General features: G+C 32.1%; 3 protein-coding genes across 6 annotated transcripts; 1 reads left to right on the top strand and 2 right to left on the bottom strand.

Annotated features, from left to right (window-relative positions):
- Nucleotides 1-173: 173 nt before the first annotated feature.
- Nucleotides 174-5,072, top strand: SUS5 (sucrose synthase 5). Its single transcript, XM_022032340.2, has 15 exons — nucleotides 174-569; nucleotides 697-851; nucleotides 1,196-1,388; nucleotides 1,497-1,615; nucleotides 1,716-1,932; nucleotides 2,129-2,224; nucleotides 2,319-2,492; nucleotides 2,656-2,772; nucleotides 2,861-3,027; nucleotides 3,205-3,429; nucleotides 3,518-4,084; nucleotides 4,165-4,303; nucleotides 4,395-4,480; nucleotides 4,663-4,692; nucleotides 4,785-5,072. The coding sequence occupies exons 1-15, from the start codon at nucleotides 336-338 to the stop codon at nucleotides 4,798-4,800; spliced, it is 2,535 nt and encodes an 844-aa protein (XP_021888032.1). The 5' UTR covers nucleotides 174-335; the 3' UTR covers nucleotides 4,801-5,072.
- LOC110807263 (ALA-interacting subunit 3-like) lies at nucleotides 3,104-8,664 on the bottom strand. 4 transcript variants are annotated; one of them, XR_015817130.1, is made up of 9 exons: nucleotides 8,312-8,664; nucleotides 7,605-7,663; nucleotides 7,411-7,485; nucleotides 6,907-7,023; nucleotides 6,690-6,760; nucleotides 6,145-6,442; nucleotides 5,738-6,027; nucleotides 5,389-5,563; nucleotides 3,104-3,397 (listed from the first exon to the last, which is right to left on the bottom strand). XR_015817130.1 is itself a non-coding variant. In XM_088213567.1 (8 exons), exons 1-8 carry the CDS (start codon nucleotides 8,394-8,396, stop codon nucleotides 5,503-5,505), a joined length of 1,056 nt encoding a protein of 351 aa, XP_088069693.1. In that variant the 5' UTR covers nucleotides 8,397-8,664; the 3' UTR covers nucleotides 5,195-5,502. The 4 variants fall into 4 exon arrangements, 1 of the variants encoding a protein (XP_088069693.1); XR_015817129.1 differs by lacking the exon at nucleotides 3,104-3,397 and adding an exon at nucleotides 4,890-5,128; XR_015817131.1 differs by lacking the exon at nucleotides 3,104-3,397 and adding an exon at nucleotides 4,890-5,040.
- Nucleotides 7,468-12,334, bottom strand: LOC110807290 (plant/protein). The gene is made up of 13 exons (XM_088213562.1): nucleotides 11,913-12,334; nucleotides 11,664-11,766; nucleotides 11,471-11,484; nucleotides 10,871-11,089; nucleotides 10,574-10,645; nucleotides 10,403-10,492; nucleotides 10,247-10,285; nucleotides 10,007-10,111; nucleotides 9,579-9,744; nucleotides 9,360-9,469; nucleotides 9,155-9,252; nucleotides 7,605-7,663; nucleotides 7,468-7,485 (listed from the first exon to the last, which is right to left on the bottom strand). The coding sequence occupies exons 1-11, from the start codon at nucleotides 12,210-12,212 to the stop codon at nucleotides 9,169-9,171; spliced, it is 1,302 nt and encodes a 433-aa protein (XP_088069688.1). The 5' UTR covers nucleotides 12,213-12,334; the 3' UTR covers nucleotides 7,468-7,485; nucleotides 7,605-7,663; nucleotides 9,155-9,168.
- Nucleotides 12,335-14,209: the final 1,875 nt, after the last annotated feature.

The raw sequence follows: 14,209 nt of genomic DNA, 5'->3' as shown, positions 1-14,209 counted from the left end.
AAAAGAATCTCTTTGTACCAATTATGTTTTTAGATTTTAAAAGTAAAACAAATTCTTTGCTTTTTCATTTGTATTAAGAATGTTCTTTGTCCTCTTCTTACATTTCTAGAGAGAGAGAGAGAGAGAAAAAAAAAAGCACCACCCCCTCCGAATCATCTATTCACAAATCACTTCAAACCAAACAATATATTATTAACCATGCATATATCAGACCTCCAGGCCTCTATAAATTGCACAAACTCTGTCCACATTGTATAAAAAAACTAAAGCAGACTTAACATATTGACCCCTCTTCTTTTCTTGTATTGGGTGTGCGTGAAATTTCAGAATCATCGATGGCATCTGCACCGAGTTTGAGGAGATCAGAGTCTATTTCAGAAAGTATGCCGGAGACGCTAAGGCAGAGTCGATATTATGTGAAGAGGTGTTTTGCAAAGTACACAGGAAGTGGGAAAAGGTTGATGAAGCTTCATCAATTAATGGAGGAAATGAACATGGTGATAGAGGAGGAAGAAGAGAGGAACCGTGTCTTGGATGGTGATATTGGCAAGATCTTGTGCTTGACTCAGGTTTAAATTCTATAAATTCTCTTTCTGAATACTTTAAAATATTATTTCTTAAAGAAGAAATTGAAATACATGATGGATTCTTGTATTATTTTTCAGAGAGTAATAATTTAGTGGTGTAAATTTGTAGGAAGCTGTTGTTGTTCCTCCTCACGTGGGTTTTGCCATTAGAGCAAATCCAGGGTACTGGGAATATGTTAATATTAACTCCAATGATCTGTCTGTAGAGCCATTGACAATTACAGACTACTTGAAACTCAAAGAGAAGATCATTGATGAAAACTGGTACATACATACATTGATTAATCGAATGTTTCTTTGAAAACTGTTTATTCATGTAAAAGTTATGACTAATATTTTTCGATAATCAAAGGATGTTCTTGAATATCTAAAAAAAGATGTTAAACCCAGATCGTCTCCTCGTGAGGGGTATATATACGTGTATATATATAGGATCATATTTTATCTATCACCGGATTATTATGTGCTGGAAGTTAATACCCTTTACGTGAAGGGTACATGTCTATTGGATCACTTTATATATAGTATGTTTATGGATTAGAATTTGATCGTATATACTTTTAATTTAGAGTTTTGATAGACCATACTTTGTGTTTTGATGTTAAAAGGGCAAAAGATGAAAATTCATTGGAAGTTGATTTTGGAGCATTTGACTTCTCAATGCCTCGCTTGACTATATCTTCCTCCATTGGAGATGGATTCAGTTTCATTTCCAAGTTCGTAACTGCAAAGCTAAGTGGAGGCTTGGAGAATGCACAGCCACTTGTTGATTATCTACTGTCATTGGATCATCAAGGAGAAGTATGGAGCTAGAAGAAGAAATTTTCTTATATAGATATATGTATGTGTATTCAAGTTATTACGAAATCAAACACCATTTCTGATTTTGACTTGTTCTTAACTTAACAGAAGCTTATGATAAATGAGACACTTGATACAGCTGCAAAGCTTCAGATGGCTCTTTTATTTGCTGATGTTTACCTCTCAGGACTTCCCAAGAACACCCCATTTCAAGAATTTGAACTCAGGCAAGTACTTACACCTACTTAAATATATCTATGGTCATATCCTAATCCCATCTGGGGTTTAATTAAGTAATATCTGATTTATTTGATCTTGTTATTGAAGGTTGAAGGAGTGGGGATTTGAGAAGGGATGGGGGGATACTGCGGAAAGAGTGAAGGAGACAATGAGATCATTATCCGAAACCCTACAAGCACCGGATCCGATGAACATGAAAAATTTCTTGAGTAAACTTCCACTGATTTTCAGTGTGGTGATTTTCTCTCCTCATGGTTACTTTGGGCAATCAGATGTCCTTGGCTTGCCAGACACTGGCGGACAGGTTAACCTATCTTTCAATTTTCTCAGTAACTTTTCAATCCCAACCAGCTACGTATTTGTTGAAAGTTAAAATTTTGTATGATCGGTTCATACATGAATCCATGTTTGAAGCTTAACTTGCACATGATAGGATCCGCTTATATATATACAGATATATATTATTGAGTTATTTGATCTCTGGGTAATACCCAAAACAGGTTGTTTACATTTTGGATCAAGTGAAGGCCATGGAAGAGGAATTGGTATTGAGAATTAAGTCTCGGGGACTGAACGTGAAGCCTCAAATTCTTGTGGTAAGTTTCTTGTATATGCCAGTATTAATCATTTTCTAACCAAAACACGAAATGATCTTCGAGTGTAATTACTAAGCTCTTCCCTACAATTTAGGTAACAAGACTAATTCCTGATGCTAAAGGAACAAAGTGTAACCAAGAGTTCGAAGCAGTCACCGGAACCAAATATTCTAACATCCTTAGGATACCCTTCAAGACCGAAAATGGAGTCCTACGCAGATGGGTTTCCCGTTTCGACATCTATCCCTATCTTGAGAGGTTTGCACAGGTATCTAATAAATCTCTTTCAAAAGAATATCGACCTATTACTCTCTTATTATAGAACTCTATTTCCATTAGATTAACTTTTACATGCTTTATTCCAAGATACGGGTATCTTCCTACTAAAACTTTTGTCCGTATATACATATATATATATCAATCGTAACTAGGATGCTACAACCAAGATCTTGGATGTTTTGGAAGGAAAACCAGATCTTATAATTGGGAACTATACAGATGGGAATTTAGTGGCTTCTCTTATGGCCAGTAAACTTGGCATAACTCAGGTATCGTACTTTCATAATCAATTACTATAACTTCTCATGTTGTCCTAACCCTTTTGCTAATATTATATATATGTATATTTACAATTAGGCAACAATTGCTCATGCTTTGGAGAAGACAAAGTATGAAGATTCAGACATCAAATGGAAGGAACTTGATCCTAAATACCACTTCTCTTGCCAGTTCTTAGCTGATACGATATCCATGAATGCCACCGACTTTATCATTACAAGCACATACCAGGAAATCGTTGGAAGGTTAGAAGTTCAAAATCTTTTTTGACTTGCATCTATCGAGTAATTCTAACGATAACCATATAGTTTTAGATTAGAATTTAACGTAGTATCAGAATGGATTCTATTTCTTCATGTATATAGTTGTTACCTATGATAAACATACTCATTCTTTCGGGTTATATGTATTTGTTTTTGCAGCAAACAGAAGCCTGGACAATACGAAAGTCATGTTGCGTTTAGCCTTCCCGGGCTGTGCAGAGTTGTTTCGGGCATCAATGTTTTCGATCCTAAATTCAATATTGCTTCTCCGGGTGCTGACCAATCTATTTACTTCCCTTATTTCGAGAAGCAGAGACGTCTCACATCGTTCCACCCTGCCATTGAAGAACTCCTGTATAGTAAAGAAGACAATGACGAACATATGTAAGTTTGAAGAATAGAATTAGCACATGATCTTATATTGAACAGCTAAGAACAACTGATAACATCTTTTCAATGTTGTCGAAAACAGTGGATATCTGGCAGACAAAAAGAAGCCGATTATATTCTCAATGGCAAGGCTCGATGTTGTGAAAAACCTAACTGGATTAACCGAGTGGTTCGGAAAGAACAAAAGGCTAAGAAGTTTGGTTAATCTTGTTATAGTTGGAGCCTTTTTCGATCCATCTAAATCAAAAGACAGAGAAGAAATGGCTGAAATCAAGAAGATGCATTTCCTGATAGAGAAATATCAACTAAAGGGTCAGATTAGATGGATAGCAGCTCAAACTGATAGGCAGCGTAATGGAGAAATCTACCGATGTATTGCTGATACCAAAGGAGCTTTTGTACAGCCTGCATTGTATGAAGCATTTGGTCTTACAATCATAGAAGCAATGAACTGTGGATTACCAACTTTTGCAACTAATCAGGGAGGTCCAGCAGAAATAGTTGTTGATGGCATCTCTGGTTTCCATATTGATCCGAACAATGGCGATGAATCAAGTAACAAAATCGCAGATTTCTTCGAGAAGTGCAAAGCGGATGTAGGATACTGGAACAAGTTTTCTACAGAAGGTCTTACACGTATCAACGAATGGTAATTTCACAGGTCAAACTCTAGTTGAAATACCCAACTGATTCATTATATAAAATGTGTATTTTTGCCCTGTTTTGCAGCTACACTTGGAAGATATATGCCAACAAGGTGCTCAATATGGGCTGTATCTATACATTTTGGAGGCAATTGAATAAGACCCAAAAACAAGCAAAGCAAAGATACATCCAATCATTCTATAGTCTACAATTCAGAAAACTGGTATATTGTTGTTCTACAATTCGTTTTTGCAAAAATACACATTCTAAATCGAATTTTGGGTTATGCTTACTTCCGATATATTTCCTTATAGGTAAAGAATGTACCAATTGCTCGGGATGAAGTTCAACCAGTACCACTACCACCACCTCCTCCTCCGAAGCCACAACCAACATTAAGGTATGTTAGTTAGTTCTCTACACAAGGGTCTCAGGCCAATTACTCCATATAATCTGAGTTTGAATTATTAAGAGTTACATAATTTGAAATAAAGAAATGTTATATTAAACTCATAATTGGTTCAGTTTCTATTCATTTTCTTCAATTCTAATTCTAGCTCACATATAATTTCTCCTGTGCAGTGGAAGACGTACCCAGTCAAAATTGCAGAGGTAGAACAACAATTTCGGTTTGCTTATATCACAGATTCTGCATAAACCCATCTAGCACAACCTATTCGTAACATCTGATTTATACTATCCAGGTTATTTGGTGCTTAAAACTTCTACAACATGATACCTCTCACGCAATTCAAACTGCCTGACTGCCGCATCTATTCCCAGGCTTACTCCGAGATTCAGTTCCCAACTTCATCAAGTAATTGTTTTTCAAATAAATATATCAACATAATATGATACAGATCAACCATTCTTCAATATGTGAGACTAAACTTGTATATAATAAAGCATGCCATTTGTGGTACATGTTCTTTCCTTCAAGGATCATCCCATCCATCAATACTGCCATTAATGGAAATTGAGCACTTCTTTCAGGATTCCAGAATCAATATCAGTTAATATAACATCATTCTCAGGCAACATTAGCACACTGTAAAGCAGAACAATGAGCTTTAAGAAACTGGGATTCAGGAAGATAGAACAAGGAATACTTGGATTGTTATAGAAACTAAATTTTATATTTCTCGTAAGCATTTGATCATCTAAATAGACTGTGTATACTATCATGATTCCAAAATTAAAGGGAAAAAAAGGAAATATCAAAACTCAGCCTAAGAAATCATAATTGGGAAGATATTTCTTGCCAAAAAATATGTAAAAGAGAAAAAAGAAAAAGGTACTAAGTTGGACCTTTGAAGACAAAAGCAAGCATCAACTTCTGATGTAAATTTGCATCCAAGAGAGATGACGAAAAGTTTGCTCAATAAACTGTCGAGTTGACTGGAACATTTGTACAAAACCGTCCTAATTTTGATTTCCCGGTGGATTTCTGTTCCAAGACAAGTAGGATGGATCCCCAAGTGGCCTGTAAACAAAACAAAAAGCTATCTTAAACACATTGCAGATAACAAGCATATATCCCAATGTCATCGTTTAAATAGTCTTGAAAAAGATTTCTTGATGGTAGAAATGGAGATGAGACCTATCTTCGTTTAGTGAATTCTAGCACTAATCAGTTAGAACCTCAAAATCTGCTCACCTTGGCTTCACAACATACACCAGTATGAAGCATGTTGCCAAGAACAAGCATAGACCTCCAATTGTCAGATACGCTACACCCAGAAAATCATTTTTTCCACCTATCCAAGTCGTGGTTGAGAGAACAAGTGTTTTTTTGCCTCCAAAACTATACGTGTTGTAATTATTATGTATCACGATTTCAAGCTTATCGTTAGCATGAAGGTCCTTCTCAATTCTCCCATAAAGTTTTCTGAACTTTGGCAGTGCAGCTGTCCGCATCCAAACAATTAAATCTTCTTGTTCACTCAACTGTTATACGAAATCAGTGATGAGAGTCAAAAAAATAAATTGATACGCAAAAAGGAAATTTAAAGGAGAAACTTATTGAACCATAACAAGCATTAACAGAAGTTAAAATAATCTTACAGGTATGCTAGAATTAAGTTTTCCACCTCCGGTGAGACCTCCAGTTTGGAAATTTTTAGGAAAGACATCAGACCCGAATTTGTGCTTTTTGTCACTTGCCCATGCTATGTTCTTTTTGTTGACTTCTAGTGCCTTATCGTTTATCGAGAACCCGTATGTGTCGTTGAACAAACTCCAAGCAATTAGGCCACAAGGAACAATTGGGGAACCACCATCACTGTCTTCAGGTTTACACTGTTCCGTGTTTGCTTCCTCTGCCTTGCTTCGTAACTGCTTGTCACTTCGATTCTTAACGTATCTGCAAGAATTCTTCACATGTTAAATTACAGATTAAAGTAAATGGAAAGAAAAAGACTACCAGAAAATTGATCTTCTGAAGCAAAATTTCTCAAACAACACAGGATTTGGAAGTAACACAGATTGAAATCTCCAAATGAATCTTGCAATGTATAAACTCTTCTTAAAGGCAAATCAAATTGATCTCACATGGCCCAACAAAATATACAGAAATCATATCATCGATAAACAAAGATATCCCTACATACCGTCGATGATTTTGGTAGAAATTGTCAAGTTGATAGTAGATAAACACAGGACTTTTCATTTGTCTTGGGACCTGAAAATTATGGAATTAATACACCTTAGAAAAAGAAAAATGTTACCCTGGCATACAAAAGAACGACAAGAAATAAGAGAAATTCCAAAGTTTTTCCAACACATTAAAAATATCATATCCAGCTATAAACAAGGGATTGAACTCACAATCAAACTACGGGTACAGGTCTTGTCTATGTCACCGTTTTGGATGTATTCAACCATATCTTTGGAGTGAGTAGGAGGAACGCATGCTTCATCGTACCGATCCACGATTTCCACCACCTAATTGGTTTAAAGATGTTACTTTTATGATATATATATATATATATATATTTACATATAGATACAGTAGAAATGAGGTAAGACAGGAATGAGTATAGTAAAATTTTAGTTCTATTCTCAATAGATGGGTATGTGAACTTTCTATTCTACTAAAACATGAATCAGAAATTCATCTTGAAGGAATTCAAGATTCAAGCAATTGAACTGATTCTGAAATGAATATGAAACTATAATCAAATTCCACAAATCAAGAACATTTCATTTATTAACTCAAAACCGCCGCAGACTAGAAATTAAACCGAACATAGCCAACATGTTCTTATTGAGTATCAAATAACTTTCTAAGTAGAAAATTCTCATGGGATGTTAATATAATCATCATGGTACCTTCTCTGATGCAAACAACGATATGAGGCCAATTGGGATGAAGACAAAGCCAACGACCATGAAAGCCGAAATGACCTAAAACCCATTAAACATATTGATAAGAGGAAATTGATGCAGACAATTAGAAGGGAATCAAACCAAAAAGAAGTTGAAAGGACATAAGCAAAATTCAAGAATATAAAGCAGGAATTTACCAGTCCTGGCGTTAGAATTGGTTTACAAGCAGGAAGCTCTTGCTGGGTAAACCTAGAATCTGCAGCCAAGAAATTCAATCAAGCGAGTTGGAAAGCAAACATTACGAATCTTGCCTGAAACTCTCACTTTTTTTTATCTTCTCTTCCCTCTTCTTTTATTAGTGATTAGCTACTACTTCACCCTCGTCTTAGTATGTTGTTGTTACTATTCCGTATTCGTATTCCTGAATTCGTATTATGTTGGTACTTTTTCTAATGCTATATAGAGTATTCTGCTTTTTCTGCGCCAAATCACAAACTTTCTATCATCATAAAAGGAAAATATTATAATTCATACACAAAGAAAATGCTTGAAGAAGAACATCTAAATCCAGCAAACCCTTCCCCATTGCTAATCCAAATTCACACATTATTCCTAATTGCAATAATTTTATGAAGACAATGAATCGATTCAAAACCCATGAAACCCATGTTGGAAATTATTGAAATTCAACATAACAAAACCCACAAATCAAACCCATGTGAAAATCATTGAAATTTAACGTAAAGAAGACGAAAATTCTGCAAAAAAAGTATGATCACATCTATCTCCAAACAGATTCAATCAAAATGGCAATTGATTGTTAACCAGAAAAGGTCTGAAACACAATTAAAGCAAATGATTCCAAATAATCTGAATCATCATATAACGAGTAAGAAAAACTGACATCTGGGTTTCTTGGAATTTTTCTTGGCGGAAGAAGATGAAGAATTGGATGTCCCATCAGAGCTGATCGCTCCTTTGGAGTTCATCTCAATCACCACTACACCCTCCTCCAGCGAGAAAGAGAATATAGCGACAAGATTAATTTTTTAAGACTTCAAATTCTAGAGAATTTCAAAATTAACTCAACATTCCAATTCCTTTTCTTTTCTTTTTTTTTTTTTCTATTTTTTAATACATTCTTTTTCCATTTTTGGGGAACTTATTATCTGTTTCAGAAAAAGATTTCATTTTGGTGGTAGAGAAAAAACGATTCAGAACCGGGCATCTCGGTGTGTTTGATGGCAGGAGGGTAACTACCGGTTTCTTTGGAACGGGTAATGATTAGGTAGTTCGGATGTGCAAAATGCCGTCATAGATAAGCTAATGGGTTGTTGACACGTGTCACCCCAACCTGATCCTCGGCGCTCGAATTTCGAATTGAATTTTACGATCGTGTGATACGTACAATTGGACCATTTTGAATTTAATATATAATTAATTCTACAAGAGTTCATATATATTTTAATTTGTATAAAAAATTATTTAAATATCTAATTTGAATTAAGTATAAAATTTATTTACAATAAAAAAATTATCTCATTGTATTTACTCATATTTTATAAAATTAATTTCTAATCAAATTCAATCTAGAAGTAAATGATAAAATCATAAGTATTAAAAAACCTAACAAAATTAAAATAATGAATGATTCTGAAATTAATTTCACCATCATTACAAATTAATAAAATTTTCAAAATATTAAGGAGATTTTTTAAAATGAAAAAAATAAATAAATAAATCTAACCCAATAATATATAATCAACATGGCAGAATCACAGGCTCCATCGTGGCAGAACTTTCTCTATTGCACATATTAGAAGCAATATTTATCACTTCTTCCCCCTACATATATATATATATATATATATATTAAATTAGTAATTTCAATAAACCCATAAATCTTATTTATTAAAAAATAAAAATTTAAATTAAAAAAAATATATGTCTACCTTTGCAATATTCCTGAAATAAAACGTGGTATAATTTCTGGAGGGAAATAAAGCTTCGATAAGATCGGCCAGAACCAATTGTGGTTGAGAGATCGCTCCGTCGAGCCAATCTTAGCATTTACAAAATGAATAAAATTACAATGAGCGAAGAATTATATATTCGAGAATAAAATTTGATTAAAAACAAGAAATAAGAAATAAAAATATTAAATTTCTTACCGAGAGTAGTTCGATTTTGAATTCTCTTATCAAATCGCCATAAGCTTTGATTTGTTATAAATTCAAAACACGAGTGATCTTCAACGTTTATGTTTTGGAGGAAGGTTGACTGAGAGTACTCACCAGGTTCAGAAGTGTATGTTCCATCAATTACTACATCCACCGTCTAATTTATAATAAAATAAAAAATAAAAATTTTAATAATTAATTTTAAAAAATTATTTATGTTAATAATTAATTCATATAAAAATATTATTTTATTTTTTAATTAAAAATATATACTTAACTCGTTATGATTATTCTAATTAAAAAATTTAATCGTCATAAAATATTTTTTTATTTATAAATATAATAAATTTAATTAATTATAATTTGGTACGTATATAATTGTAGTATGTATATATATATATATATATGTAAGGACTTACACAGAGAATGGCATGTAATGAATCCAAATCGTCTGGATTAGAGACATTGTAAGTGATTTTGTTGATGGATGCATCGATGTTTTCTCCACCAGCATCTTCCACATACTTTTTTCAAGTTCAAAAATTAAAAGAAAAAAAAAAAAATTTAATATCTTAATTTTAAATTACTTTAATTTTTTTTTTAAAAAACTTATATATATAATAAATTAAATTAAATTCAAAATTAATTAATCTTATTACCTTCAACTTGTAAGTTTCTTTGGTAAAAGACCACATACCCTGTAAAATTAAAATAAAATTAATTTATTTTGAAACCAAACATATTATAATTAATATTTTTTAATTGCAAATAAAATAATTTAGATTATTATAATTATAATATAATGGTGTACTCACATCATAAAACTCCATCCATGCTACAATGGGTTTAAAGGATTTTGTCTTCTTAGCAGCTACTTGTGCCAAACACAAGTAATTCTGTTTAACCTGCAAAATTATATAATAATTAAATGTTTTAACTACTTAATTAATGTTGGGTTAATTACTTTTTTAAGTCTAATTACTCACTGCATCATAAACTTGATTGGCTCTGGCTTCAAGATTTGTGAAAGCTCCCAAGAATTTTATCCACTCTGCTTGCTATATAATAAGAACAAGTTGTTTCAGTTTCAACCCGATTTCAAAACCTTACTATCATTTCCTCGTTTATTTGTTATTTAGCGGTTTAGATATTAGTCGAACCGATCAACCAACTTGGTAGATAAATATGTCGTTTGATTCGTTTCGATTATTCTACGTCTACGAGATAATAAGTTCGACTAATGTTTGAATCACAAGATAAATAAATTATATTTTTGAGTTTACCTGAAGAGGCGTGGATTCTCCGAAAGGAACGAAATTAGCAAAGTTACAAGCTTGCATCTGATCGGTGTCGGTGACGAAATGAGCTGCAAATTGGGAGAATTGCTGTGGTTGAGTCTTGTTGATGATGGATATTTCTCCTTCTTCGTATAGTTTCAATACACATTCTGATGCCACTGAACTTGATGTCATCCCCTTCATGCTTCCTAATAATCCTAGCAGCTGAACAAATTTGTTTCATACATAATTATTGTAAATACTCACTACAATATACATATATATATATATATATTATAATTATTAGGTTAAATTATCAAATTTTTTTTGATACTTGTTATATTTTGATTCTTAATATTTTTTATTCGTTTCATAATTTATAATTTTTTTTAAATAAAAAATTAAGTTAAATTATATTTAAATGTTTTTTAAAAAGAATGATTTTAAATAAATAAATAATTAGTTAATTATTTTGAGTTATTTAAATATTATTAACAAATTTCTTTTAACAATCCAATTTATCTCCTGAATTATACCAGAAATTTGCAAGGAAAAAAAAAAAAAAAAATTGCAATTAAATTTAAAAGAAATTCCAGAAATTCTAACCTCAAAGAATGAAACTGCAATTCCACTCCCCAGAAAGTAACAGGACAAGGGAAGAAGAAAAAGTAAAGGTTAGATAAAATATTAATTAAATCAAAGTTAGGAAAAATGGGTAATTAACTAACTAACTAATTAATTAGTATAATTACTGATTATTAAGGTGATTAACTTATTAATTAAGGCAATAAATAAATACCTGGAAATAAATCAGTATCAACAGAATAGTTGGACAAAGGGATGACAAATGATTTAATCCTTGCAGTGCAATATTTTGTTCTTGCTGCCATCCTTGAATTATCCTTAATGTCCAAACCATATAATTATTTTGATATGTAATGTTTGATAAATTATAAACACACACATGAATGTATGTATACATAGGAATATTTAGAGATGAGTTTAGGAAGAAGAGTACATATTATATATATATATATATATATGGTACCTGGATAAGAAGGTAACTTTTGCCATCAATGGCGTTCTTGATGACCTTGAAGGTCTGGCCATAGTAAATATGGAAATTCTCTGCATCTTCCACCTTTGAAATATTTCCCACCTTCACAGCACTCCCTCCATTTGCTATGCGCACAGCACCACTCACCACCCAGACAGCCAACACCAAAACCTGCAACTGCAACTTACTGAGACTGAAAATGGAGGAAGAAGAAGAAGAAGAAGAAGAAGAAGAAGAAGACATAATGGGTAGTCCAAGAAAACAACAAAAACCCACTTGCCACTCTATCATATACCCTCTCTCTCTTATATTATATTCATGTATATGTATCTATACACACACACACACACACACACACACAGAGTGAGATACAGAGGGTTATTTTGCAGCTTTTGGAGTGGCAGGGGGCCTGTTTGGTGACAAAAAATTGTGCTCATGTGGGTTTTTTTACGGTAATTTAAATATATTATATATGTATATATATGTTTTTTCTGTAATTTAAAAATATTACAAAAAAAAATTATAAGGGTAAAAATGTAATTTTGATTAATGAGAATAAGACGGTGGGTGACTCCGTGACTCGTTATTTTGTCATTTTCTTTACATTTCTTTTGTTCTTTGTTTTTTTGACTCCTTACTCTCATTCATCTCACCATGTGCTCTGCATAACCACTATGAGGGGTGTCTATCCTGTGCTCTGCCAGCTCATCATGGATTGCCTGCGCTCTCTGATCAACGGCTCTGATTTATCCCAGTAATTTCTGTGATGTATGATTATTGACAACTGATAAATGGGTGTAAAGAAATGGGACATGTTAACATTTATATAATTAATAATACAGTAAAGATTTTTGTATTTTATTTAAAAATTATAAATTATTTATTTTATGAACATATCATAAATTGTATCGGTCATCAATTCAAAATATTTGATTTAATAAGATTTAAATTTAAACGAATTTATTATATTTTTAAATAAAAAAATATTTTATGATAATTAATTATTTTTTTTAATTTTATTATTTGGGATAAGACAATGTGTTAAAACAATATAATTGGATTTTTTTGATAATAAAAAATTATATATTCGTGGTTAGGTGGGGAAGCACGTTCTGTTCCACTTTTACTTGTAGGCATGCATTCTCATTCTTACAGACATAAACATATACATACATACATACATACATATGCATATATATATATATATATAAACAATTTATTTGTGTTTCTTTACTGTTTATTCACAAGTTTCATCAACGTGAGGATCGCAAAACAAGTCCGTGAAGAAGCATTTGATTTGACTCCCATTATAGAAAAAGAAAAAGGTAAGAATGAAGAATCACATGATGCCTATTCACTCCTCTCTAAAATGCAAATTTATAATATGTATATATATATATATATATATGTTTATATAAATATACACATATATCTCCGTGTGTACGTATATACACACACGTGTGTATGGACTACTTATTTTCATTTCATTTTGTCCAATAACCTGATATGTTTTCAGGCTACCTTTTTATGGGCCAGGTCGGGCCTATTGGCCGAACTAATGGTAAGTCGGGCTCATCAGGTCTAATGGGCTGGGCTTAGTTTGGCCTCTGGGTCGTAATTTAATTTTATTCTTAATTTATTTTTATTTTTTATTTTTTAAGTTATTATTATTATTTTGATAAGTTTTACGAATTTTATTATTAATTTTATCAATTTTTGCTATTGTTTTATTAATCATTTTGTAATTTTTTTTTTCTTTCGACTCTAGAGATAAATGGGTGAGCTCAGGCTGAGCCAAATAGAGCTAGTTAACTCGGCTAGTTTCGGCTCAATTAGCCCATCTAAATGGGCCAAGTCAGGCCCAACCCTACCGCCTGTCCGTCAGCCCCTTCTGGTAACTTTACATGAATAATATATTTTGAGAATTTTTTATCTCTACAAAAATATAGAAAATATGAGGTTGCACATATTTATTATACTAAATATTCCCCTTCAAGGCAAGTGTATAGAAAATTCTTGACAAAGTAATCTAACAATAAAAATTTTGTGCCCATATATGTATTTATATATGTATCTATAATAATTATATACTTCCTCCAAAAATTAATAGTCAACAATATATTAGAATATTACAGAAGTTAAAAATTTTATAAAAGAAAAAGATGAAATATCGGAATTTCATTAATCTGAATCACTTATAATTATGATAATCAATTCATAAGTTAATATGAATGTATAAAAGATTACAAGTATATATATGCATGTATATTAGGATAACTAAGTTGTGC

Source organism: Carica papaya, chromosome 1 (genome assembly GCF_054855325.1).
Source record: "Carica papaya isolate Zhongbai chromosome 1, ASM5485532v1, whole genome shotgun sequence".
In the NCBI taxonomy this organism is placed as follows: domain Eukaryota; kingdom Viridiplantae; phylum Streptophyta; class Magnoliopsida; order Brassicales; family Caricaceae; genus Carica; species Carica papaya.
This window is presented reverse-complemented; position numbering and strand designations above follow the sequence as displayed.